General features: G+C 40.9%; 1 protein-coding gene across 1 annotated transcript; it reads left to right on the top strand.

The window, feature by feature from the left end:
* Nucleotides 1–35: 35 nt before the first annotated feature.
* On the top strand, nt 36–26,764 carry MIX23 (mitochondrial matrix import factor 23). Its single transcript, XM_056109436.1, has 5 exons — nt 36–308; nt 10,073–10,198; nt 16,482–16,628; nt 23,725–23,784; nt 26,468–26,764. Exons 1-5 carry the CDS (start codon nt 258–260, stop codon nt 26,516–26,518), a joined length of 435 nt encoding a protein of 144 aa, XP_055965411.1. The 5' UTR covers nt 36–257; the 3' UTR covers nt 26,519–26,764.

Genomic DNA, 26,764 nt, shown 5'->3' on the forward strand with positions numbered 1-26,764 from the left:
TCCCCAGACCGCCCCCTCCCGCCCCCGTCCTGCCCAGAGTCCTGAAAGAACAAAGGGGCGACCCTGGACCCCGGCGCGCCCGGCCTCCCGCCACCCTAGGATGCTCGGCGGCGTGCGCGGGCGGCCCGAGGGAGGCAGGGGCCGCCGCGGCGCAGCTGCCCGCCCGGACGCCCGCGCGGCCTGTTCTGACAGGCGGCGCGGCGGGCACCTCGCTCCGCGCCGATTGGCTCGCGCCGGGGACCTCGCGCTCGTCCAATATGGCGGCGCCCAGTGGCGGTGTGAACTGTGAGGAGTTCGCCGAGTTCCAGGTGACGGGCTTTTCCTCTCGGCGCGGGCTGGTTCCTCTTCCCGTCCCCGGACGTGCTCCCGCCTCGGGGGCGGCAGGGGACGCGAGCCCGTCGTGGCAGGAGGGGGCCGCTCCGGGCTCCTTTCCCGAGCGGCTGGAGGTCACGGGGGCGCGGGCTTGGCCGCGGGGAGCGAGCGCTCCGCGAGGAGGGCGGGGGCACGACCCGACCGGCGCCGGCCGGCCGCCCGCCCGCGAGCAACCGCCGCGGGGGCCGCCGAGGGCTCGCGCCGCGCCGAGCCGAGCCGAGCCGTGCGCGCGCGGCGGCCGCCGAGGGAGCGGAGCAGTCCCGTAGCCGCCCCTCGCCCTCCGCCCCTCGCCCGGCGCGACCCCTCCTGCCTGAAGCTGAGCGTTGGCGGGACGGGGCAAGTGAAGGCGGGCGGGTCGACCTGCCCGACCCGGGGTCTGGGTAGAATGACTGCTGTTTGCACGTGGAAGAACGTTTGCCGACTGGAAGGGGCGCTTCAGTCTGGCGCTGCTGGGCTGCTGCTGCCCAGTGAACCCCTAAACCTGAAGGGAAAACGGGACGCTTAAGGAGAAGGCTGATCTTTCAGTTCCGCAAGCGCCCAAGGGCTGGGGCTAATTATTAACGGATGAATGAAAGAACTGGGAGCGGGAGTTTTGCCAAGTTGCAGTGAAACTTACTCGTCCCGACGCAACTATAAGCGGGCTGCTGGAAATGAAGTTTAAAATGAATTAAACCGTGAGCTTACGAATGTATTCTTAGGGGCCAGAGAAGCAGGACAGAGCATAGGGCGCTGGCCTTCTTGCGGGAGACCCCGGCTCAGTCCCCGGCACCGCGTAGGACTCCTCAGGGCCTTCCAGGAGCGAGCCCTGAGAGCTCAGAGGCAGAAGTAAGCCTTGAGCACCACCGGGTGTACCCCCCCACACACACACCAAAAATTTAAATTTTTTTAAACGTATTTTTTAACAGTCGATACTGAAAGATGATTTTAGGGTGTCATTGGCACGTTTGTAGTAAGCTTTGGTGAACTTTTGTGGAGAGTGGTGGTGTTTTGTCGGTCGAGGAGGAGTTTGGGGACTCCGTGCCTCAACAGATGCAAAGCATATTCTCTTTCACTGGGTTACATTCCTGGCTTGAAGTGATGTTCTTGAAGAAAAGCTCAGCAGACTTGATTACTTAACGAACGTATTTCGCCAAAGTTTTGTGTGGTGCTTTGCACCATTAGTTGCCTCGTTTTCACCATCTTGAGCTCCTCCTCGAGTTACATCAGTACAACAGCATCTTCAGATGTGATCCAAGTGCCCAGCAAACACTTGTAAAAATCTTTAAGAAGAAAAAGACTTTTGGATGTTTCAGCATATGGAATATTTAAAGCTGACTCGTCTTACTTCGCAGTGTTCTCCATCACATAGTATCATGATTTAACTTGAGTAAATGAGCTTTTGGAATTGAGTAGTCATAGTCCTAAGGTTTGGGAAAGTACCCTGCTTAAGCAGTTGAACATTCAGGATTCTAGTTTCAGTTTCTGCCTTTAAGAGCTTTGAGATACTGAGCTATTTTTCTAATCCCTTTGGGAACTAACTTGTATCTCTGAAATAAGATTTGTTATGTCTGGTGGAGAACTTGTACAAGGGTTAAGCACTTGCTTTGCGTGCATGGAACTTGCTTGCATTATCAGCACGGCATACGCATCTAGTCCTCTGAGCACCACTGACTCCTGCCACCAAAAAAAAGATGTTTTTTTTTTTTTGGCAGGAACACAAAATGTAATGTGTTTCCCAAAAAAGATTGTTAACTCTAAAACTTCTTCCCTGTTTATAATTAACTAAAATCTCTAAAGCTAATTTCGAAGTATTTCTTAACCGCTAAAACATCCAACTCTGCTTTAAAAACTTAGATTTTTCTTTTGGAACTTCAAATAAGGTGTTATGACTGGAGCTATGGTTAAGCTGTCTTGCAGAACCCCTCCATTCAGAGAGATCATGTAAATAAAAAGATCATAGAGACCATTGGTAGAGAACATAACTTGCATGTGCAAGATTTAGGGTTCTGTTGCCCTGGTAATTCCCGTAGAACCGCCTGGAATCATCTCTCTCTCATCCTTCAAGTACTGCTGGCTCTGGGCTCTGCAATCCTGCAAACACTAATCCACCCTCAAACCCCCAAAAAGACCATAAAATGAATCTTATTGGTTAAACCTAGAGTAATTTTTACATAGGTTTTCTAGGACTTTACCAAATTATGTGTTTTATGGTGGGAGAGACCTTGGGCTTAGAGTTACTTTGGTAACATCTGGTTTTCAAGATTTGCCTTGGCATATCTTTTAATGTAGTAGATGAGTTTGAGAACATTTGCCTCTTTCAGGCACACAACAGCAGGTGTGAAGCTGCTGTTAAAAATAATTTGGTTTCTTTTGTTTTGGGAACCACACCCGGAAGTGATCAGAGATTATTCCTGGCTCTATGCTCAGGGATCACTTCTGGTGATGCTGGCATCAACATATGGGGTGCTGGGCCAGGGATTGAACTTGGGTCTGCCACATGTAAGGAAAGTGCCTTACTGCATTATCTCCTGCACTCTCCAAAAATGTAAAGATTTACATAACACTTGGATTTAGATGTATTTGTCCAAATTATATAAAAAATAATTAACTGATAAATTCACACAATGTTATTCACAGTTGCTATCTTTTAAAGCTATGAAACTGGTCCCTCTTGAGAGATAGTGTAGTGAGTAAGGCACTTTCCTTGCATGTGACTGACCCAGGTACCCACCTATGATCCCTTGAGCCTCACCAGCAGTGATCCTTGAACAGAAAGCCACAAGTAAGCCCTGAGAATATCTAGGTATGCCCCCACCCCCCAAAAAAAAGGAAAGAAAAACAGAAATAAGAGGCTAACATTTTCCATGTAGTAGGTTAAATATGAAAAACACTGCACTGAATACTGCAGAGAAACTGGAATTAATGTACTTTCACTGTAATGATTAGATTTTTAATTTCAGAATGTGAAAATGGTTGAGCAGGTAAAGTTGAAAAATTATGCAATGAATACTCATGCACTCATCATCAAACAAATAGCACTCTCCCTTTTTAGGGGAAAAAAAACTTACTCAGTGTTCCTTCCCAATCTTATTTCTTTAGGTGAGCAACAGAAAGTGCTCCCCACAAAAAGTTGGTGCTATCACCCCTCTTGGATCTTTGGGAAATACTGATTTAGATTCTTGTGGTTTGCTGTATTTACTTTAACGCACCTCCATCACTCATCATTGAGCCACTCTTTTTTTTTTATTAGTGAAACACCATGAGGTACAGTTGTTGACCTTACAAGTTTTTGTGCTTGGGTTTCAGTTACACAATGATCAGGTACCCATCCCTCCACCAGTGCCCATTCTCCACCCCCAATGATCCCAGTAACCCTCCCAACCCCCCCATCCCATCCCACCTCTGTGGCAGGGCATTCCCTTTTGTTCTCTCTCCTTTTGGTTGCTGAGGTTTGCAAAAGAGGCATTGAGTGGCAATAATGTTTGGTCTATAGTCTACTTTCAGCATGCATCTCCCATCCTGGGAGGATCCTCCCAACACCCTTTACTTGGTATTCCCTTCTCTGAGCTGCCCTTTCCCCTAGCATGTGTGGCTGGCCTTCAAGTCATGGAGTGAACCTCCTGGTACTTATCTCGACTATTCTTGAATATTAGTCTTCTATTTTGCTACTTTATATTCCCCAGATGAATGCAGTCTTTCTATGTCTGTCTCTCTCTTTCTGACTCATTTCACTTAGCATGCCACTTTCCATGTAGTACCACTTGTATGTAAATTTCATGACTTCGTCTTTTCTAACAGCTGCATAGTACTCCACTGTATAGATGTACCAAAGTTTCTTTAACCAGTCATCCATTCTCAGGCACTCAGGTTTTTTCCAGATTTTGGCTATTGCGAACGGTTGAGCCACCCTTTTTTGATGCATTTCAAACTAACCTGCAGCTATATAATCTTCACCCCCAAATTGTGAGGTCATCACAGAATTCATGTGATCATTAGATTTCAGTATTTATTTACTTTATTTTCTTTAAACTCGGGCTGGAGCGATAGCACAGCGGGTAGGGCGTTCGCCTTACAAGCGACCAACATGGCCGACCCAAGTTCGATTCCTCCGCCCCTCTCGGAGAGCCCGGCAAGCTACCGAGAGTATTCGATATGCCAGACACAGTAACAACAAAGTCTCCAATGGAGACGTTACTGGGCCCGCTCGAGCAAATCGACAATCAACGGGAGGGCCTTTACCTTTTTTACTTCTTTAAACTCTGCATACAATGATATGCCTAAATCTGAAGAGTACTATACAATAAGATTTGACAGTCATATACACCTGTTATGCAAACCTCAATCAGCATCACCTCATAGTTTCCTTATAGCATACCTATTAAAAAGACAGTCATTCCTTGTCTTACCTCCTTTCTCTTTCCTTTTTTTTTTTTTTTGCTTGTTTTGGGATACACCCGGCAATGCACAGGCGTTACTCCTGGCTCTGCGCCCAGGAATTATGCCTGGTGGTACTCAGGAGACCATATGGGATGTTGGGAATCAGAACCGGGTTGGCCGCATGCAAGGCAAACGCCCTACCCACTGTGCTATTGCTCCAGCCCCTCTCTTTCCCTTTTATAATTACTGTACTTACATGACAGTTTTCTATGTAGTTTCATATTTTAGAATGTAAGGGTTTTTAGGTTTTTTGTTTGTGTTTGCAACTCTTGCTTGTTAGAAAGTTCATTGAATACTTCCACATAACTTGATTTAATACTTCTGGAAAATCTTGTCTCCAGGGACCCAGAGAAATAATACAGGGGTTAAGGCACTTCCTTTGCCATTTGGCCAAAGCTGGTTCAAACTCCATCGCTTCATATGGTTTCCTGAGTGCTGCCAGAGTGATTCCTGAGTACAGAGCCAAGAATAAGCCCTGAGCACTGCCAGGGGTCCCAAAAATAAGAAAAAAGAAAATGGTCTGTCAATTAAATGAGATAAAATCAATGGGATCTGAGAGATAGTACAGAGGGTAGGGGTGATTACCTTGCATGCAGCTGACCTGAGTTTGAACCCTGGTATCCCTTATGGTTCCTCGGACACCACCAGGAGTAATTCCTGGGTGCAAAGCCATGAGTAACTCCTTGACCATAGCTGAGTATGGCCCAAAAAATAAAAAAGTAAAAGATAAAAATCTGGAAAGTGCTTAATAGTATTGTCTAGAATCCCATTGTAACAATTCAATAAGTGTCACTATTAAAGTGTTAAAAATACTATGAATTGGGTAGCTTAAATAATAAAAATTAATTTTTTTATAGATTTAGAGACTTGATAGGTCCTCTTATGGTTGATTTTGATGAGGCTTTTCTACTTGGCTCATAGATGCACATTATTATGGTCTCCTCACATCAGGATTAGCATCCCACCCTGATGGCTTAATTTGGTGGAGCCTCCCTAATAGTCCTATCCTGTTCAATCCATAATAGGTAACCTCATAGTATCAGGTACTTGGGCAATCTGATGGTGCATTTAATGTATGAAAGAGAAATTGGGAAATCAGTCAAGAGAGTAATTGAGTTGGATCTTAGGTATATAGAAATGGGAATTCTAGGTAGAAGGAACAAATAACAGATTTTATGTATTTGGTAGATGGAGCAAATCACGCTGGAATTCTGAATTTATACTCGGTCATCTTGGAATTACCCCTAAAATTGGAACCAGATTTAGGAAGACCTTGAATGCCAAGTGTACAGTCAGGGTGTCATTTTTGAGTGGAAGGGATGAAAAGATTCATCTTTGTTCTTTGTTTAGACCTATTTTTTGGTAGTTTGTTTTGTAGGAGGTCTTATATTTCAGGCCTCATCTTAAATGCAGTGACCTTTTTGACCTGCCTATCTGCTCCTCAACCCCACTCTTTTTGTCAGTTTATTTTCTCTTTCATAGTATTTCCCTTTACAAATATTTATCTTATTCACGACTGTCTCCCCCACCCCCTTAAATGTGCTTCTTAAGAGCAAAAACCTTGTCTGTTTTATTTGCCTTGTATTCCTGGTGAGGATTCTGAGCCAAGCAAAGTGGTAATTTAAACCTTGGACTTAAAAATATATATCTTGATTTCGAATTAGTTTGATTTAGAGTGAGAAAAGAAGAGATTTTAAAGGCAACATATATTTAATAGTAGGTTGTAGGAGATAAAGTTATCAACAGAAATCCCTGTCTGCAACTTATTGCTGATTTATATAATCCACTATATATAAAACATTATTTAAAGTGATGGGTTTAAGTAAATGTGTTAAGGTGATCCCCTAAGAATTTCAATATAGAGAGAATGATATCTCCAAAAATAGAAAAATACAAGAGAAGAGAAATCGGGAAGTTGTTTTAAAACCTGTTTGTTTTGTCTAATGAAATTGAGATCTAGTAAAGGTCACCTCATTGCTGATTAAAGATAATGGTAGAATATTTGCCTTGCATATGTGAGGCCCGGGGTTCAGTTCCTGGCATTGCTAAACAAAGTAATCATCTGATAAGAAGCAAAATCTGTACTACAGTTTACTACTGTTGAGTCTGAATAGCCTAACTTGTCATTTCAGTGGAAACAAAAATTAATGAGGGAGGAGCTGGAGCAATAGCACAGCGGGTAGGGTGTTTGCCTTGCACGCGGCCAAGCCGGGTTCGATTCCCAGCATCCCATATGATCCCCCAAGCACCGCCAGGAGTGATTCCTGAGTGCAGAGCCAGGAATAACCCCTGAGCATCGGCTGGGTGTGACCCAAAAAGAAAAAAACAAATTAATGAGGGAATAGTTGAATTCATTGTGAACCTTCTAGAGAATAAAATAGTTTTATTAATTTTTTTGGAGGAGGTGTTGGGGGACACATTTGGTGGTGCTCAAGGATCACTCACTCCTGACAGGCCTCAGGGGACAGTATGAAGTGCTGGGGATCAAACCCTGGTCAGCTGTGTACTATCACTCTGACACTTTAAAATTTCTTAAATTTTTCCAAAAAGCAAAAAATAAATAAAATAAAAAGCAAAATGGGGCTGGAGAGATAGCACAGCGGGTAGGGCGTTTGCTTATACCCAGCATCCCATATGGTCCCCTGAGCACCGCCAGGAGTAACTCCTGAGTGCAGAGCCAAGTAACCCCTGTGCATCGCCAGGTGTGACCCAAAAAGCAAAAAATAAATAAAATAAAATTTTTTAAATTTTTTCTGAAGTTGAATGTGTGTTGAATGTGTGATGTCTAATCACAACAGGCATTTTTTATTTTAACAAATGGATAGAGAAGGAAATGAATTAATTTAAATTGTGAATTTTAAGTTTAGCAAAGGAAAAAAGTAATTGTGTTCAGGAGGGAGATAGAGGTACAAAGTGGCTTGAGTTTACTTGGAAACATTAGCTGGAGTCTAACTTTATATACTCTTTACATTTCTATAGTGAAATATGGTCACGGTCCTCCTATTGTTCATCGATTTGCTTGAGCGGGCCCAGTAACGTCTCCATCGTGAGCTTTGTTCGTTACTGTGTTTTGGCATATCAAATACGTCACGGGGAGCTTGCCAGGCTTTGCCGTGCGGGCGAGATATGCTCGGTAGCTTGCTGGGCTCTCTGAGAGGGGTGGAGGAATCGAACTCAGGTCGGCCATGTTGGCTGCGTGCAAAGCAAACGCCCTGCCCGCTGTGCTATCGCTCCAGCCCATAGTGAAATATACCCTAGTCAAAATGAGAAGGGATTATACTATGTAGATATTCTCACCGGTGTCTTAATTTCCCTCCCCTCTTGATATCATTTTTCTTTTAGTTGGTTTTTGAGAACTGGAATTTCTTTCAGTGGGGTCAATCCTTAAACAGTGTGAACTAGAATTACTAAGAAAAGATACAGCTACTTGTTTTTTGAACAAGAAAGATTTTATTTCTACTCTTGGAGCATATTTTGTTGTACTTGTTCTTATTACCAAAAAAAAAAAAAAGAGTGCACTCAGTTAAAAAGAGGATATAGATTACTTTCTGCAAGCTAACCACTACTAATGGTTTGTTGGATATCTTTCTAGATACTTTTCTAAATAGAATCACCTTTTAGAATGATAGAGTTATGATCGGTTATGATCAGTTATGCTGGTTGTTCTGGAAATTGATAATGAAGCTCAGTAAACTATTGGCCATATGCTAGAGAAGGAAAAAGCATAGCTGTTTGCTGAACATGGTGCTGGCAAATGGATGTTAGTAATGAGTGAAACAGCCTTTAAGCTTGTTAACCTTTCAGTAAGAGAACAATTAGAGTTATCCAGCAGTCTGAATTGCATTTGTTTGGAATCAGAGAATTGCAATTCAGGCTTCAGTGATTTAAGCAGAAACCTAAAATATTTCCCAAGAGAAACCCAGGTGAGGTGTGTGTCTGGACAGGGGTAGCAATGAAGGTGGATGTTCATATATAGAGAAAAAGAAGGATGAGGTATCCTCTGACATTTCTTTTCAACGGGTTATTCTTGTTCTTGGTGGCTTATTAGAATGTTGGTGATTGAGCCAAGTCCAGTTTAAAGTGAACAATAAAGTGGCTTTTTTTGCATCTGCTTTCTCCATCCCTATCTTAATATAAATCTAATACTGCCTTTTTCAGGACCCTGGGCTAACTGTGGGTAGTTACCACAGTTAGAATAGCTAATGTACCTATCCTTCATCACGATCACAATCACGATCATTTTGTTGTTCATCGATTGCCTCGAGCAGGCCCCAGTAACGTCTCCTTCATCCTAACCCTGAGACTTATAGTGCCATATTCAAGTCTCTTTCAGGGTCAGGAGAATAAGACCCATAATTGTTACTGGTATTTGGCATATTGGGTACACCATGGGGAGTTTGCCAGACTCTGCCGTGTGGGCAAGTTACCTTCAGTAGCCTGCCAGGTTGTCCAAAGTAAGAATGCGCTGTTCTCTTCCGGGAGCTGGGCTTTATAGTCTCTGGGTCTTGGCTGTTGATGGGATTACACGGCACCAGGGGGTCAGTTGGTGGGTGTGACCCCTGCCTACTGGAAGATGGAGGATCCGGGTGGAGGATGCTCAGGCCTGATCCAAGCAGGCTTGGAGATCTCAGCCCTGGGACCCGCATGCCTTTGTTCCTCTTCCGGTAACTTCATGCATGTGGAGAGTGGTCTCAGCATGGTTGTGGCTGGTTCTGGAGGTCTTCGGCTGCCAGAGCTCTGCTTGGGGCGGGGAGGGAAACTTGACTCGCCCCCCAGCAAGGGGCCCCGACAAAGAAAGCCAGGTGCGGGGGCAGGAGACTCTGCCCTTCCTTCATAACAAATATCTTGCGATTATAGAGAGAGCACAGTGGGCTGCTTATACAGTCTAACCTAAGCCTTTGCACACAAGGGGCCCAGGTTTGATCCCCTGTACCACATGGTCCTCAGAGCACTGCCAAGAGCCAGCACAGAGCCAGGAGTAGCCCCTAAGCATGACCAGGTATTGCCTCCCCCCTGAAAAATAACAAGGCATAATAATAAAGATCTTGTTTGTTGCATAGCTCAGTAGTAAAGCATCTGTCTTGCATGTCTGAGGTCCTGGGTTCAATAACTGGCATTGCAAAAAATAAAAATAATATTTCCTGTGTTTACATTTTATTTGGCATGATTTTGCCATTCCGAAATTCCAGAGTTGTCAAATATCCAAGAGCTGTTTTTCTCTTTAAATGCTTTTTTTATTGCAACTTTTCATTGAGGGTATTATTATTTTTTTTAATATGTATAGGAATTACTCAAGGTGATGAGGACGATTGATGACAGAATAGTACATGAATTAAATACAACGGTTCCAACAGCTTCCTTTGCAGGGAAAATTGATGCCAGCCAAACCTGTAAACAGCTGTATGAGTCTGTAAGTGTATCTTTTGAGTCTTTCTTTTGTGCTTCCTTTATGCCTTCTTTTGCAGGCAAAATAAGAAATTGGTTGATATGTAATTAAACTGGATAAAAGAAATGACATCTTCATGTTTTCTGCCCCGTACCTAATTGTCTGTATAAACTTTGATCTGGTTTCTACGAAGGCAAGAATATGAATGCTTTTATGCATGAACAAGTCAGTTAAGAAACAGTTTTAAGGAATTTGAGCAGTCATTTTTTGGCCCCCTCATTAGCTTAAGCTTTGCACACAAAGGAATGAAAAAGAAAGTGAGCCAACTATGTAAAACAATTAATGAGAACACATGCTTTCTATGAATCAGTTCATAGAGACCATACAGCTGATAATATACAAATTTGAAGCCTTGGTACACTCTACACCTTACTTTTCCCACTTCTAAAAGGACAGGGAAGAGAAACTTTTGCCTGTGATAAAAAAGGAAAGTCACAAGTAAATCGGCTTTTCCTAAAGGCTTTTATTTCTTAAGTATATGTCTTTCATCGCCTCCTAAAGATTCCTTTAATTTCTCTCTTTCACTGCCCAGACTGGAAAGAGTGGTACAGTTAAGTATTATTTCTCTGGCCTTCCTATTTATTTTCATTAAGTAGCCTGCCTTTTCTAGGATCTGTGGCAGGATTATTTAGATTAATATTCCTGTTAAGATGGTAGGAACTAATACCTAATTCGATTTATCAGTTGTGAAAGAAGGATCAGTTTTGTAGATTTCCTCGTATCCAAGCATTAACTGCTGATATTTTTGTTCTGCTTTTATATTAAAGTGGTTATTTTTTTTAAGTGATTAGGTAATTCTGATGTCTGGAGAAAATTAGCAAGGTATGTCTTATTATAAAGAGCACTGGAGTAGGGAGCATGAATCTAAATCCTAATTCATTGTGAAGTTGACAGTTTACTTAATTTCTTTGAGTAGATCTTTCTAAGAACTGGAAATTTTTAGTCACTTCAGTGTTTCCTCTTCCTGCTTACAATCTTTGTGTGATCCGTTTTTTGTTTATAATCTTCCTTTTAATTTAAAAGATTTTAGTAAACGTCATGGATTCCAGATCTGTTTAAATCCCACCTTTGCTATTTTCTAGTTGAGTGGCTTTAAGATAAAGTTTCGGTTGTACTAAACATTTCAGATATTTTTGTACCTGAAATTGGCTTTATCAAGCACACCAAGACTTATGGCTGGAGAGCAGGAAGGTTTATTTGTACCAGCTGCCTGAACTGGTGGACTGAAGCTCAGCAAAATCACTGGAAGCAATTGGTGCTTATCAGGGTCTCAAGAGCACTTAGAGAGTAATCATGCAAGCTCAGCATTGTTTCACACTCACCTGTTACACATCAGCTAGGTGGGAGGATTACAACATCGCATTTTATCTCATCATGAAACAGGCAACACAGCTCACAGCAAGGGCAGGGAGTTTCCTGGAACCAGGATCTTGTGCTTTGTACAAATTGCAAAAAACTATTTCTCAAAGCTAAAATGTTTCCACCCATACAAATAAATTAACAATTCAAAGAATATGTGTTATGAAATCAAAATGAAATCAAAACTACATTATTATAATTTATACATCACAGTACAAATGCTTACTGCATTGGTTATAATTTTTCAGCCCTTTCTTGAACCAGGAAAGCCTTGTTATATACTAAATTTGGAGGCTTTCTGTTTGCAATGTAGGGGTGTGTGTGTGTGTGTGTGTGTGTGTGTGTGTGTGTGTATAAAGCCTTGTATACTACTATTGGAGGCTTTCTGTTTGCGAAAAGTAGGGTGTGTGTGTTAGTTTTTGTCTGTATCCTAAAAGGATACAGCAATGTGACTGTTGTGTAAAATGTTTTTTTATCATGTCCCTTTGCTTTGGTGATCAGACTTTAGTGGAATGCCCAGGCCACTGACTACCACTGGGTTCCTGGGTTCCCTTGACTATTGTTTCAGTGAATCTCTATGAAACATCCAAGTTACTTGTGGTCACCTTTACTGACTAGTCCCAGTTTTTTTTTTTTTCTGTACCTAGAGAAAGATTTTTTGCATTATGTAGTAATAACACTTTTTCATAGAAGATGATCAAAATTTTTAATTTTTCCTTTTACTGAGACTAAAATAAATATCTTCTTGTTATAACATGCTCATCTTGTTTCCAACAGAAGCATAAAAATCAATACCAAACAAAAAATCAGTGAACCTGAGACTATGCTTTACAAATGTAAAACTTGCTAATTTCAGTAATTGATTTAAGGTAGTATCTCCTTGATGTAGAACATTTGGAACATTTGTTTAAATGTTTGCTTCCCCTTTTATCCTTTGTCAGAAGTTCTAGGAAAGGTTAGAATTAAAAAATTCCCATTACAAAAGTATTTTACAAAGTCTTGTTTCTAATGATTAGGCCAGTATTATTCATTAAGGATCCTAAAGTGTTTTAAAATTGGGGTTTTAATTTAGAGTTAATTTAGAATTGCCCTTTGTTTTGGAAACAGCACCAAAATACTTTTATCAGACAGGGTGTTCGCATTGTATTTATCTTAAAGACAAAAAGCATTTTTTAAAGATGGTACAGAGGCAGTATAGGAGGAGGCAGTGGATAAGGAACTTGCCTTGTACATAGCGGATCCTGGTTCAATCCCCGGCACCTCACATGGGCACCCAGCCTGCCAGGAGTGATGCTTGAGTGCAGAGCCAGGAGAAAGCCCTGAGTACTGCCAGATGTGGCCCAAAAACAACAAACAAAAGAGAATATGGACAGACAAGGCACAGTGGTAGAACACCTGCCTTGCATATGTTATGCCTGGGATTCGTGATCCTGGATGGGGGCAAACATTCATACACACACACACACAAGTGAAAATCTTAGAACAGAAGTTTCTAACGCCCTGGTAAATTAAAACTGGAAAATGTGTAGGTGTGTGTATACTTCCTTTAGATTAGGTTTTGAATCATTCCCCTGTCCTACCCCAAATAGCTTTATTTCAGATTGCTTCCCCCAAATCAAAGAAATTATGGTTATGATATAGGTATTGCCGGTCAGAATTTTTCTTCTATGATCAGAGACCTTCTCTTTCACCTTGCCAGGTTTCTTAATAAATTTTATCTTAACTCCTTTGATAAACACTTTGTGTAGGAGAAATAATTCTCATGTGACTAACCTCTCAAGCATCTGAATTATTAATGGTAATTCTGGTTTTATGCTGCAGTTTTCTCCCTTAGACTCATATCACATACTCTCTATTATCAAGCATTTATTTCACATACGTGTACATGTACAGAAGTGCAAGCCTATTTGTTTTGCATATCCACTGAATTTTATAAAATTTGTTTTATTAATGAATTGTCAGTCCTGAAAAGCAGACTGAAGTAATAATATTGAATTGAAGGTAATTTTCTCAGTATTTTCTGTGCACAAGGCAGGGCTCTTAGTGGGGCCAATGTGAAGGAAAGTAGAATGGTGAGTGTAGTGGGAATGTGGTTATATGTGCAATGTACAATTATAGTGTAGCAACAGGAAAAATTGCCAAGGGACAATAGTGGTGAATGAGACTGAAAAGAACATAATGAACATGAAAATAAAATGTACACAGTGTGAGGTTTTTTTTTAAGTGCAGATAGGGAAAATGAGAATATTTTGATAAAGTTCTAGTTGGTGGGCTCTGCGCAAGGCAAACACCCTACCTGTTGTGCTCTCTCTCTGGCCCCCAGCATACTTTATTTTATGGTAATATTTATTTACTGATAGTGATAGCACAGCAGGTAGGACATTTGCCTTGCACATGACCAACCTGGGTTCCATTCCTCCGTCCCTCTCGGAGAACCCAGCAAGCTACCCAGAGTATCTAGCCCTCATGGCCAAGCCTGGCAAGCTCCCTGTGGCGTATTCGATATGCCAAAAACAGTAACAACAAGTCTCACAATGGAGACGTTACTGGTACCCGCTCGAGCAAATCGATGAACAATGGGAGGACCGCGCAGTGCTACAGTGCTTGTTGGTATTAGTTTCATTTTATCAGTTGCGGGAGGGTTAAACAAAATGTCAAAGTAATTAACACCTGACATCTAAGCTGTATGTTAATTTTCCCTTAAATTTTAGAGGTGATTGCCGGAGGATAGTACAGTGGGTAGGATATTTATCTTTCATGCAGCCAACCTAGGTTTGATCCCCGGTATCCCATACGGTGCCCTGAGTACCACCAGGAATAATTCCTAAGTGCAGAGACAGGAGCAATCCCTGAGCATCACTGGGTTAAAAAAAAAATTTTTTTTAGAGGTGAGACGGGATTATTCGATTATAATTTTTCAAAAGAGAAAACTAAAGCCTGAAAATGCTAATTAATTATCCAGTTATCCAGTTCATCTCTCTTTCTCTCCCCTCTCTTCCTCTCTCCCTGTTTCCTCCCGATCTCTCTCTCTCTCCTCTCTCCTCTCTCTTCTGATGGTGCTCAGGGCTTTTTTCTGGCTCTGTACTAAGCGATCACTCCTGCTGGGGTTTGAGAGACCATATGTAGTGCCAAAGATTGGACTTGAGTTGGTTGTATGCCTGGCAAGCTCCCTATTCACTGTACTATGGCTTCGGCCCTGTTTCTTACTCTGTTTTGGGAAGATTTCCCTACCCCAGATGACTCCTTGATTTTCTGTAATTGTACCTAAAGGTGTGAACAGATTATTAAAGTAGCATGGGAAAGTGTCCCTGTGGGAGTGGGTCCACTGCATGACCAGTGAGAATAAAGGTGGATAGGTGAATGGAGGAGTGTGGTCTGCAGCTGTGAAAGTAGCCAATGAAAAATGCTCTTGGAAACACTGGATGTTACAATGCAAAAAGAATGTACATATTAGAAATTCACTGTAGGTGGAGTTAATGTCTATAAGGCAGTAACTTTTATTCTATTCACTTGGATAAAATTTTCAATTTATGCTTTTTTTTTCCTAGAAAAAAAGTTTTGTTCTCTCAGTATTAGACCAATAGTTTTTAACCATAGGACCATAGTATAATAATTTGAGAGATATATTTCAAGTAAATTACAATAAAGAGTACTTAAAAATGGTTGACTATCCCTACGTATGTTGAATGTGTAATAATTAGATTATTATAATTTCACTAGTGTAAGTTATATAGTATTAGGATATTCTCTCTTTTTAAAATTTTCTTTTATTTTTATAAAGGAGTTCACAATTGGGGTTGGAGCGATAGCACAGTAGGTAGGACATTTGCCTTGCACGCGGCTGACACAGGTTCAGTTCCCAGCATCCTGAGCACCGCCAGGAGTGATTCCTAAGTGCAGAGCCAGGAGTAACTCCTGAGCATCGCCAGGTGTGACCCAAAAAGAAAAAAAAAATTCACAAATTTTTATTACATTTACTATCAAACACCAATCACACCACCATTACACATTCTCACCACCATATTTTGGATATTTCCATCCCCAACCCCTGCCCCAAAGCGAACAGGAACAACTTATTTTGTATTGTTTGTTATGAGTAAAGCACTGAAAATGCTCCAAAAAACACCTGAGAGAATGTGTGAAGATAATTGTCTTTCACCCAGGGGCCATTAAGCCCTTCTATAAGAGATTACTAATATGTTGTTAAGGGTTGAGCCTTGTGTGCTTAGGATATTCTCTCTAAAGGGAAGTGATATTAAATGATTACATGGAACATGTTAACACTTAATTTTGTTTGGAAGTGAACAACTTTTTTTGGTACCATTCAACTCATGGTCTTTTTTGCCTCAAATAGATAAATGCAACACCCTTCATTTCCTCTAACTGGGGCTTCTTTGCATTACTTAGTTTATAATTTCTTAGACGTGGTGATAACTCAAGGCTGTAAGAAATGTGAAAGAACCATAAAAAAAAAGTGGGGACAGCAATAGGAAGTGGTCCAACAGATGTATAAGATGCATGTAGGATCGAGGAGCGCATGGATAGAATACTGGGGGTGGTTGATGCGGGCACAGGAGGCTGAAATGAAAGCCCAGTGGGACGAGAAACAGGGTGCATGGGAGCATGCTTGGAAAAGAACCCTTGCTCACACCTTTTATCCTCGCTGGTGACTTGGTTTTAGATGACTTAGCCAGGCCAACTCAGTATTTTTCTTTGTAGATATAACATTTTAAAATTGTTTTCATTGAGTATATCCGAACACCCTAAGTTAAAAAGCTATTTTAATTGGAAAATACTATATTTCTCTAGTCTAAAATAAGATTTTATTAAAACACTAAGATGTCATAAATTGATGTGATTTTTTTTTCCTTTTCCTTTGTTCTTTTAGTTGATGGCGGCTCATGCCAGTAGGGACAAAGTCATTAAAAATTGTATAGCTCAAACCTCATCAGTAGTAAAAAGTCTCCGAGAAGAAAGAGAAAAGAATCTGGATAATTTAACATTATTAAAGCAACTTAGGAAAGAACAGACAAAGGTAAGTCAAGTAAGATTCACATTACTAAGCCATTGTTTCTAAATTTGCCTTCAAAATAAAACTAGTTTTAAATATGAAAAATTTAGACTGAGATATGATTCCCAAAATGTACAGGGGTCACTTTTGGTGGGCTTAATTCTGTTATATTTGAATATTGTAAATGTGTAGTTCATGAACATATGCATTATACCAGCTTTAGCTAAAGTCACCATACAGTCATTTTATTTACATCCTTTATATATTCTTCATTTAGTGCAGCTGAACATCACCTCCAGAAATTGAGAGAAATACTACCAATGACTGCATTTTGAGAGTTGACTCACAAGAAAACTTAACAAGACATTACAACCTCTTTATAATGCATTTTCTCACTGTGCAGAAGTTGCTGTGGGCCCTCAATCTCGATTTTTTTTTTTTAATTTTTATTAGTGAAACACTATGAGGTACAGCTGTAGACTTACAAATTTTTGTGATTGGGTTTCAGTTATACAGTGATCAAGTACCCATCCCTCCACCAGTGCCCTTGATCTTTTTGAATCCTTTACTTCCATTTTATCTCTTATCCCTGTGTTGTTTTTGTTTTTAAGAAAATAGCAAGTGTTCACTGAGGGATATGGCGAGGGGGCCCTTATTTTCTCAAAGTCATCTGTAGCAGCATTCTTTAACCTCTCCATACCTGTGGACTTGTCCACAGATCAGAAATAACCAAGGTGATAGGCCTTGGTTATAGTGGTTTGAACCTTTTGACATCTCCAGACTACCTTACATTGATCAGTAACGTAGACCTCAAAGCAGATTTAATGAAACAGAATCTCACTTAAATGTGACATGTCAAAAAAACAGTTGAGGGATAACAGCATATTTTATTATATGGAATACATTACAGGTTTTTCTTTTTAAGTGTAGTCTTATGGAGTAACTATTTGGGACATCTGGTGGGCACATTGTATGTACACTTTAATTTTGATAATTTAAAATTTGTAGAAAAGTTATAACAATAAAAGTGCTCCTATGTCCCCTTTATCTCAGTTTATCTGTTATTTACACTCAGTATCTGTTTTGTGATTTTAATTTGTGGGGCCACACCTGGCTCTATGCTGAGGACTAACTCCAAGCGAGACTGGGGTATCATCTGTGATGCGGTGGCGGGGCGGGGGGTGTCAAAGTGAGGTCTGCTGCTTGCAAGACAAACACTTTACCCACTGTACTACCTCTCTTGTCCCTTCACTCTCAGTTTTACAGTTTATCCTCTCCTTCTTCCCTCCTACTCCAGAACTCCATTCTCTCTTTCCCCACTTTCTTGTCTTCCTTTTCCTCCTTACCTTGCCCCTTACCCCCATATACCCATTTTCTCTCAGAATTAATTGGGATATCTGGTGGGCACATTGTGTCTTTTTACCTCTCACACATTGATTTTTTTCCTCAGAACAGAACCTATTTTCTTTTGTGACCACTGGACAGTGATCAAAATCAAAGCTATGACTATGACTATGGCTCAGTAGTCAGTGACTAAAGGTTCAGTGTGAGATAGAAATGTGTTATTTAAAAGAAAATATAACTCTCCCCCCCAAAAAAAAGCACAAAACCACAAAAAATAAGAAAAAGAAATGTGATGTTTATCTTCAACACTCATTAGTTTTGCCCTTTGTCTAGTTGATGTGGCCAGACTTTGAAAGGGTTTTTTCTCTTCTTCAAGCCTTTAAGGTGTTTGCTTCTTCAGTCTTCAGGTTCATCCTGGCTTCCTCCTCTGTCTTTGCCACCTTCTTGTTTCTCTACCATACCTACTCTCTTATTGGCCAGCGCTGGTGGTGACCTTATTGAGTGAGATTATACCAAATTGTCATCTCACCCTGCCCACAATTTTAATGAAATTATCTAAATATAGATAATTTGGAATCATATTTCCCAATGTGGACCATGCTAGATTTCAGGAAATGGGGAGTAGATGTAAAAGTAGTTAAAATCTGGTTAATTGGGGGGTTTGTATTTAACAGGTTTGAAGGTATTGACAAAGGAAACCTCCGGGCAGGGTGGGGCTGAAAAATCACTATTAGCTAGTTGAGTCAGACAGTGAATAGGACAACTCCTGTTTGTGGAGAGCAAAGTTCAGAAAATCCTGAACATTTGGGAGCTTTGGAGTCCTGCCTTTGTTTTTGCTCCTGTGCCTTTCAGGCGGAGGGAGAGTGGATCAGGATGTCAGCTGGAAAAGGGTTTTTTAGAAGTCAGTCAAGTGAGTTAGTTCTGAAAGCCTTTCTAGCCTGATACTGAATGACATGAGCTGGTAACCAGGCATAATTAGACAAGGAAGAAAACTTTTCAAATTTACTGTGAGGATAATGAAATCAGAAAACAACAGCTGCCGGCTCTATCTCTCTATTTTCTGTATGAGGGTACTTGGGATTCAGAGACATGGACAGACACTCCCAATATCTTTCCCAGTTAGTGGGAGAACTGGTGCTTTGACCTATCTCTTGTGACTGTGGGTTCAGTCAGTGTTTTTGCATTAAATTGTGTCTAACAGTCGTTTTTACATAGATTCTAGTCCAATGGATAGGGCATTTTTCTTGCACGCAACTAACCTTGCTTTCATCCCTGGCATCCCATATGATCCCCTGAGCAGCGCCAGGAGTAACCCCTGAGCACTGCTGGATGTGGTTCTCAACCAAAATATAAAACAAAACAAATGAGGAGAGGTTCTAGTTTCAAAGTCTTAGATTCTGAGAAAAAGCACACTCCTGAAATGGAAGATATAGATATATCTTCCATTGTGACATATATACGTATGTGTGTGTGTGTGTGTGTGTGTGAGAGAGAGAGAGAGAGAGAGAGAGAGAGAGAGAGAGAGAGAGAGACTTATGAGTAACCTTTTTAGGGATGTTTAAGATTCAGAACTCAAAAACAATTATTAGAGTTTTGTTAGTGGTACTGAAATTACATTAGAAGTTGACTGACTGTTTGGGACCGGAGCGATAGCACAGCGGGTAAGGCATTTGCCTTGCATGCGGCTGACCCGGGTTCGATCCCCGGCATCCCGTATGGTCCCCCGAGCACCTCTAGGAGTAATTCGTGAGTGCAAAGCCAGGAGTAACCCCTGAGCATTGCTGGGTGTGACCCAAAAAAGAAAAAAAAATTAAATGAATTGCCTTCTTTTTAAAAAAAAAGAAGTTGACTTTTTTTTTTTTTTTTCGCTTTTTGGGTCACACCTGGCGATGCACAGGGGTTACTCCTGGCTCTGCACTCAGGAATCACCCCTGGCAGTGCTCGGGGGACCATATGGGATGCTGGGAATCGAACCCGGGTTGGCTGCGTGCAAAGCAAACGCCTTACCCGCTATGCTATTACTCCAGCCCCAGAAGTTGACTGCTTTCAAGAATAGAAAAATAGAGATTATAAAGGTAGATAACCCTAAAGAAATCTTATCTGCTACTAGTATAGTGTGAAAATTGTTTTTTGGTTTTTTTTTTTTTAAATAAATTTATTTATTGAATCACTGTGAGAACAGTTACAAAGCTTTCGGGTTTAAGTCTCAGTCATACAATGATCAAACATCCATCCCTTCACCAGTGCACATTTCCACCACCAAAACCCCCAGTATACCCCCCATCCCATCCCTACCCCTACCTGTGTGGCAGATAATTTCCACATTACTCTCTCTCTACTTTGATTACATTCAATATTTTGACACCAGTCCCACCATTATTATTTGGAATTTTCCCCCTACACTCAGACCTGCCGAAAAGTCAACCTTAGGCAATTTGTTTTCTGTTGCTGATTATGAATAGCATATGATGTTGCATAGCCAGCTGTGTGATCTTGGAATTCTGAAATTTTAATAATTAATTCTGGAGCGATTTCTGCCAAAAGTCGCTGGGTTCTGATATTCGTGTGTCTCTGGGATCATGACCGTTAAGGAGCTTAATAAGTAGCCAAAGAGGCCATTTGTGGGTGGTATCTCGGGGTCTCGCTGGGGCAGGAGAGGAGAAGGACCAGTTCCACCCCTATCCCGTGAGGCCTCAAGTCTCCTCACCGATGGCCTATACCTGAATGTCCAGCAGGTTCTGAAAGATGGCGGCTGTCGAGCTGCCAGAGGGAATAGGAGGAAGGACAACACCTTTTCCCAATGGGGTGGCCCAGCGCTGCTGGCCTAATACAAAGTCCAGATGCGTTTCTACCAAAAGCCACTGGGTTCCGAGATTCGTTTGTGTGTCTCTGGGATCATGACCATTAAGGATCCTGAAAATTGGTGGGTTTTTTTTTTTTTGGAGGGGGGGGGTTTGTTTGTTTGTTTGTTTGTTTGTTTTGGTTACTACTGGCTCTGCACTCAAGAATTACTCCTGGTGGTGCTCAGGGAACCAGATGGGATGCTGGGAATTGAACCCGGGTCAACCGCATGCAAAGCAAATGCCGTACCCGCTGTGCTATCGCTCCAGCCCCCAAAGATTCTGAAAACTGTTTTAAAGCTTCTGATTTTCTCTTTATAAAGTGGAGTTGTTATTTAATTTTGAACCTTTTTGTTTGTTTTTGTTCTGGTGAGGATTAAGGCTAGTATATTAACTGATGCAAAATAACATTTTTCTCTTCCTTTTGAATCAGTGGGGCTCCATCTTTGTTACATAAATCCACTTTAGAACATTCCCAACCATTCCTTTCTCTTAATGGTTCCTACTACTTAAGGGAGTAGATGAGTGTAGGTTCACTGTCCTCTCAGTGCTTCAGTGCTTTCTCTAAGAGGGGGGAATTGTAATTGTTCAGTGATTTTCTTGTATGTTATAAAAATCTGCCTCCCAGCACTTTCCACTCCTTAATCTTTTCTGTGTAGAGGACAAGTCTGCACTGATTTCTGCTTGACAGCCCTCTAAAAATTGTTAGTAACAAAGACCTTCTTGGTGGCATGTTATGACACTTCTTTGAAGTTTTTACTTTAGCATTATGTATATATCAGAACTGTACTAGCACAATGAAATTTAAGTGATTTCTGGTCTGTAAACTGATTCAGATCAGAAACTGAGACTGCTGTGGTGTGAGGGAGTCAGCTTCTGTAGTGCTATTCCAGCTGGCAGAATGGAGTCTGCTCCTTGTTCGGACCTGTGAGCTTTCCTGCTCAGACACCAGCTCAGCGTCTCAGAGGGAGTTTACTGACAGGAGCCACCGGACTAGCAGCAAGTTTCAGTCTTACTCATTTAACGTGCGTTTTTCTTTTCAGAACTGAGCCATCTTCCTAATCGGGTTGTTTGGCCTGGTTCCAGGTCTTGTCTAGCTTGCTGATGGTTCGTACCATCTTTTGTATGTCTTTTGTATCATCTTTTCGTACATCTTTTGGCCTAAATCAATTTTACCCTAAGGAAATGGTCCTGATTTTAACCTCTTGTCGGCCTCCAACTTTTAGCTTTTATTTGTGGTAGTAGTTCGAATTTTCCTCAGTATCTTCATACCTGGGCTGGAGCAATAGCACAGCGGTAGGGCGTTTGCCTTGCACGCGGCCAGCCTGGCCGAGCCAGGTTCGATTCTCCGCCCCTCTCAGAGAGCCCGGCAAGCTACCGAGAATATCTCGCCCACACAGCAAAGCCTGGCAAGCTACCCGTGACGTATTCAATATGCCAAACTCAGTAGCAACAAGTCTCACGATGGAGATGTTACTGGGCCCGCTGGAGCAAATCAATGAACCTTGGGAGGACAGTGCTACAGTGCTATCTTCATACCCTCTTCTGGGAACGTGGCTTTTTTACTTTCTGAAAAGTCACTGCATCAGAGGGATGACCAGGAATCCGATGGGCAGTGAAATTTGCTCCTATCTGATCATTAGTTTGCCAGTTTAAAGATAGTTAGAAAAATCTCGGTGTTTTTGTACTATTTTTTTCTGTATGGTGAGCAGGTGTCTTCCAACCTATGTTTGGCATGGGGGCGGGGGGCACTCCCAATGATAGAACAGTGCCAGGCAGTTCAGGGCCCAAAGTGTGCAACTGTTAATGCCCTACAGTGGTGAGGACAGGGAACCACCACGGGCCACTATGTGGTGACCTGCAGAGCTACATCTGGTGGTGCCAAGGTTTGAACTGTTTTCCCCAGGGCATGCAAAACTTACACCCCTGATGGGTGAGCTGTCTCCCCAGGGCCAAAGTCTAAGTATTTTGAACCTTAGACCTTTGGCCATAAGGTCCAGGTGTGGGGAAATCATGCTCTTCTGGATCATCTGGGCCTGGTATATTCCCTTTCCTCTCTGTTTTTTGTTTTGTTTTTCCTTTATCCAAATTAGGTTGCCACCTCTTTGTCACTTTCCCCTCTTTTGTTATTGTTTAGATTTCTTATTTTAGGATGAGAATCTAGAACTGGATTGACTGAGGTTAAAAACATATGAGTTTATAATTTTTATGTCTTAGCAAAATGCCCTCCATAGAGGTTACAGCAATTTATATTGCAACTAAACTCTTTCATTTCATTGCTTTTATTAGACTTCTTCATTTTAAATAATTTTTGACAAATTGTGCCTTAATTCTCATTTATACATGAATAAGTACTTTTTGCACTTCAGAAATAAGTTTATTGACCATTTGCATGTGTGTGTCTTTTGAACTACCTGGGCTTGAGACTAAAAAACATTTAAATTTTCGGGGCTGGAGCAATAGCACAGCAGGTAGGGCGTTTGCCTTGCACGCAGCCAACCCAGGTTTGGTTCCCAGCATCCCATATGATCCCCTGAGCACCGCCAGGAGTAATTCCTGAGTGCAGAGCCAGGAGTAACCCCTGAGCATCGCCAGGTGTGACCCAAAAAAGCCAAAAAAAATTTTTTTTAATTCTCTAGAAACGTTATACCTTAAAACAAATAACTTTTACACTCATAACCTAAATTTATTTTAAAAATTTAATTGAATTTTTAATTTAATAATACTTTGAATTGAATTTACTGATTTTTTTTTAAATAACAGTTAAAAAAACTTCAAGGTTACAGGATTTAACAATTGATTAGATATGGGGAGGGCGGGCTTACAAAGTTCTGAAATTCATCAAAGAATATTGATGCAGCAGCTGATTTTGTGAGGAAAACATGATAGTTTTTCATTCATTTTTCATAGCTTTGATTCTTTTTCCTTACTTGCAGTTGAAATGGATGCAGTCAGAACTAAATGTTGAAGAAGTGGTGAATGACAGAAGCTGGAAGGTAGGAAACAATGGTTCTTGGAGCAAACTAGAAGAGCAACTGAACGAAAGGAAAGTGAGAGGAGAGCTAGGAGAACTTTGAGACTCTACAAAGACAGTGAATGGGACTTCATGTAGAGGCAGGGAAGGTTTTAACTTTGGTGGAAGAGGGTGCTTAGCTTCCAGATAGAGCCATATTATCAAAGTTAGCTTCACAATCGTAGAGTAAAATCATATCACTTACTTTGATAGAAGAATTGGAGACAATTTGTGTGCCTTCTAATACTAATTATGGAGTTATTTGGATGGAATCTTTACTCGGGTTAATTCAGAACCTCTGTTAAGATTATTTGTTGAAATTAGCCTTTCTGAGCCTAGTTACTTTCCATATATTTCCATGTCCTTAGCTACCTGTCAGAGTTGCTTGAATTCTAACATCTGGTTATAAAACTTTTTGTTTCTGTAGCTTACTGTATCTGATGATAGGGATTCTTAGAGCTTCTCAATTTAACGTGTTGCTTATGCTATATACATAATTAGGAACTAAACTGGGCAACCAGGATTCCAGGAATTCAAATGCAGTGGAGAAAAAAAAAATCTGACTGTATTTCTGAAAATATCTATCTCTGACATCTCTCTGAAAGATCATATATTTCCAAAACTTAATAAAACTGAAAAAAATAAACTGAAAATTTGTTTATCCTTTGAGATTAACTAATGGAATACGGTTAAAGCCAGTAAGAGATTAATGGAATAGGGTTAAAGCTAGTGAGAGATTGAACTAAATGAACCAAAAATTAAATTGGTTTTTAGTTTGCAGTAACAGAAATATTTACTTAAATAAATTGCAAAGTACAAAATGATTTGTGCAAAAAAGCTTCACATTTAATCTTTGCTAAGATTTATTTCTGCCATTTCCGCCAATAAGATATTTGCTATTTAAAAGATTTTGGCAATTAATTTTCAGGAAAGTTAATATTTACGGGTTGAGATAGGGAAGAGGTTACAGTGGATATCAAGGGTTTTGGTTTTGGTTTTGTTCTGTTGCATAGAAATGCCATAGTTTCTTTAACCAGTCTTTTCTGGGGCACTCGTGTTGTTTCCAGATTCTGGCTATTGTTAACAGTGCTGCAATAAACATACAAGTGCGGATGTCATTTCTGCTGTGTATTTTCACACCCCCGGGGTATATTCTAGAAGTGCTATTGCTTGGTCATATGGAAAAGGTCAATTTCTAATTTTTTCACAGAATGCCCATATTGTTTTCCAAAAAGGCTGAGCCAGTCAGCATTCCCACAACAATGAATGAGAATCCTTTCTCCCTGCATCTGCACCAGCACTGGTTGCTCTTGTTCTTTTTTATGTGTGCCAGTCTCTGTGAAACTTCTACATGTATTTTGAATTTCACACTCTCTGGGGATTGTACACTGTAGTTATGGTGCTCCCATACATCTGTTTAGTGCTCCAGAAATTCCAGAAAATGGCAATGCTAGGGAGATGACACCTGGCACATGTGAGGCTGTGCCAGGGGTTGAATTTGGCCTGGCTTTTTTAAGAGTCACTGTCACTTAACTCTCCTTGAGCTCTCATCAAAATATATGTTTCAGGGCCAGAGACATAGTACAGAGGGTCGACTGCTTGCATTGCTGTGACTTACCCAGGCTCGATCTCAGTGCCCCATATGATTCCCTGAGCCCCACCAGGAGTGATACAGAGCCAGGAGTAAGCCCTGAGTATAGCTGGTGTGACCGAAACTCCACTTACCAAAGCTACATAGGAATTTTGTAAAGGATATGCAGTTAAAATTCTTTTGGCCCCTTTTTATAGCCACCACCTTTCCCTCCTCTCCAAAAGGATGGGATATACCTCATAATGTTTGCGCCTTTTCTAACATGATATACTACTCAGGCGTGTCCTCTCAATGTACGGATACACAAATGTAAATTTACTGTCCATACTTTGGAGTTTTTTACCCCTTACTACATTTTGAAGGTCTTTAATAAATAAAATAGTTTCTTTTGTTATTAGTGATGTGTTATTTGTGTCCACCCCCCTTTTAGGATAGGTGGGAGGTTGGGGGGCATACCCAGCTATACTCGGAGCTTACTCCCGCTCTGTGCTTTGAGGGATCATTCCTAACTGTGCTCGGAGACCATATGTGATGCCAAGGAATGAACCTGGGTTAGTCACATGCAATAATACCTGTATTATTTCTCCAGCACCTATTTGTTTATATTTTGGGGAAGTATGTTAAAAGAATAAATGTATGTAAATTTACTGAGCTTAGTAAAACACTGATCTCCCTTCAGGTATGACCACTTGTGAGAAGGATTTGGCACGCACTTAGAAAAGCATAACAGCAACCTAAATAAAATGCCTTTTAAGGAGTGAAAAAAATTTATCTTAAACTTATTGAGATATTTTTGTCTGTTTCATGTCTAGGATATGCCCTTGTGCTAAATTGTGATTTTTTTCCCCCTGTGAATAATTTGAATTTTATTAAAATACTAATATTGTTAGTAAATGATGTCACAGCTTTCTGTGTTTCTGGCACCTGGTAAATTCATTTGACCTGTTCTGTTCCTAGCTTTGCTGATCTGGGACAAAAGTGATTAGATCCTTGTGACTGTGTCTAATTGATTTAATTCCAGTCCTGTCTGTTATCGGATGAGTCAGTGACTTACATTTCTGTTTAAATATCTTAGGTGTTTAATGAGCGCTGCCGAATTCACTTTAAGCCTCCAAAGAATGACTAGAAAGAAACTTTTTCTAAAAGGACCGAGTCATCGCCTAAGAGCTATGAGCATGACAGATATCAACAGGGTGGGCTTCCTAGGATGATTTCTGAGCCAACAGTCCAAGACCTTTTGTTGATTTCAGCCCCACTTAACCAAGACCTCAAGTATAAATAATTCTGATAATTATGGAGAAATCAACTGCTATTTTATACTGATTCTGTAAAAAAGATGTTTTGTAACTATTAAAATAATTTTCTGACTCAG

The sequence above is a fragment of the Sorex fumeus genome, unplaced genomic scaffold, assembly GCF_029834395.1.
Source record: "Sorex fumeus unplaced genomic scaffold, SorFum_2.1 ptg000265l, whole genome shotgun sequence".
Classification (NCBI taxonomy): domain Eukaryota; kingdom Metazoa; phylum Chordata; class Mammalia; order Eulipotyphla; family Soricidae; genus Sorex; species Sorex fumeus.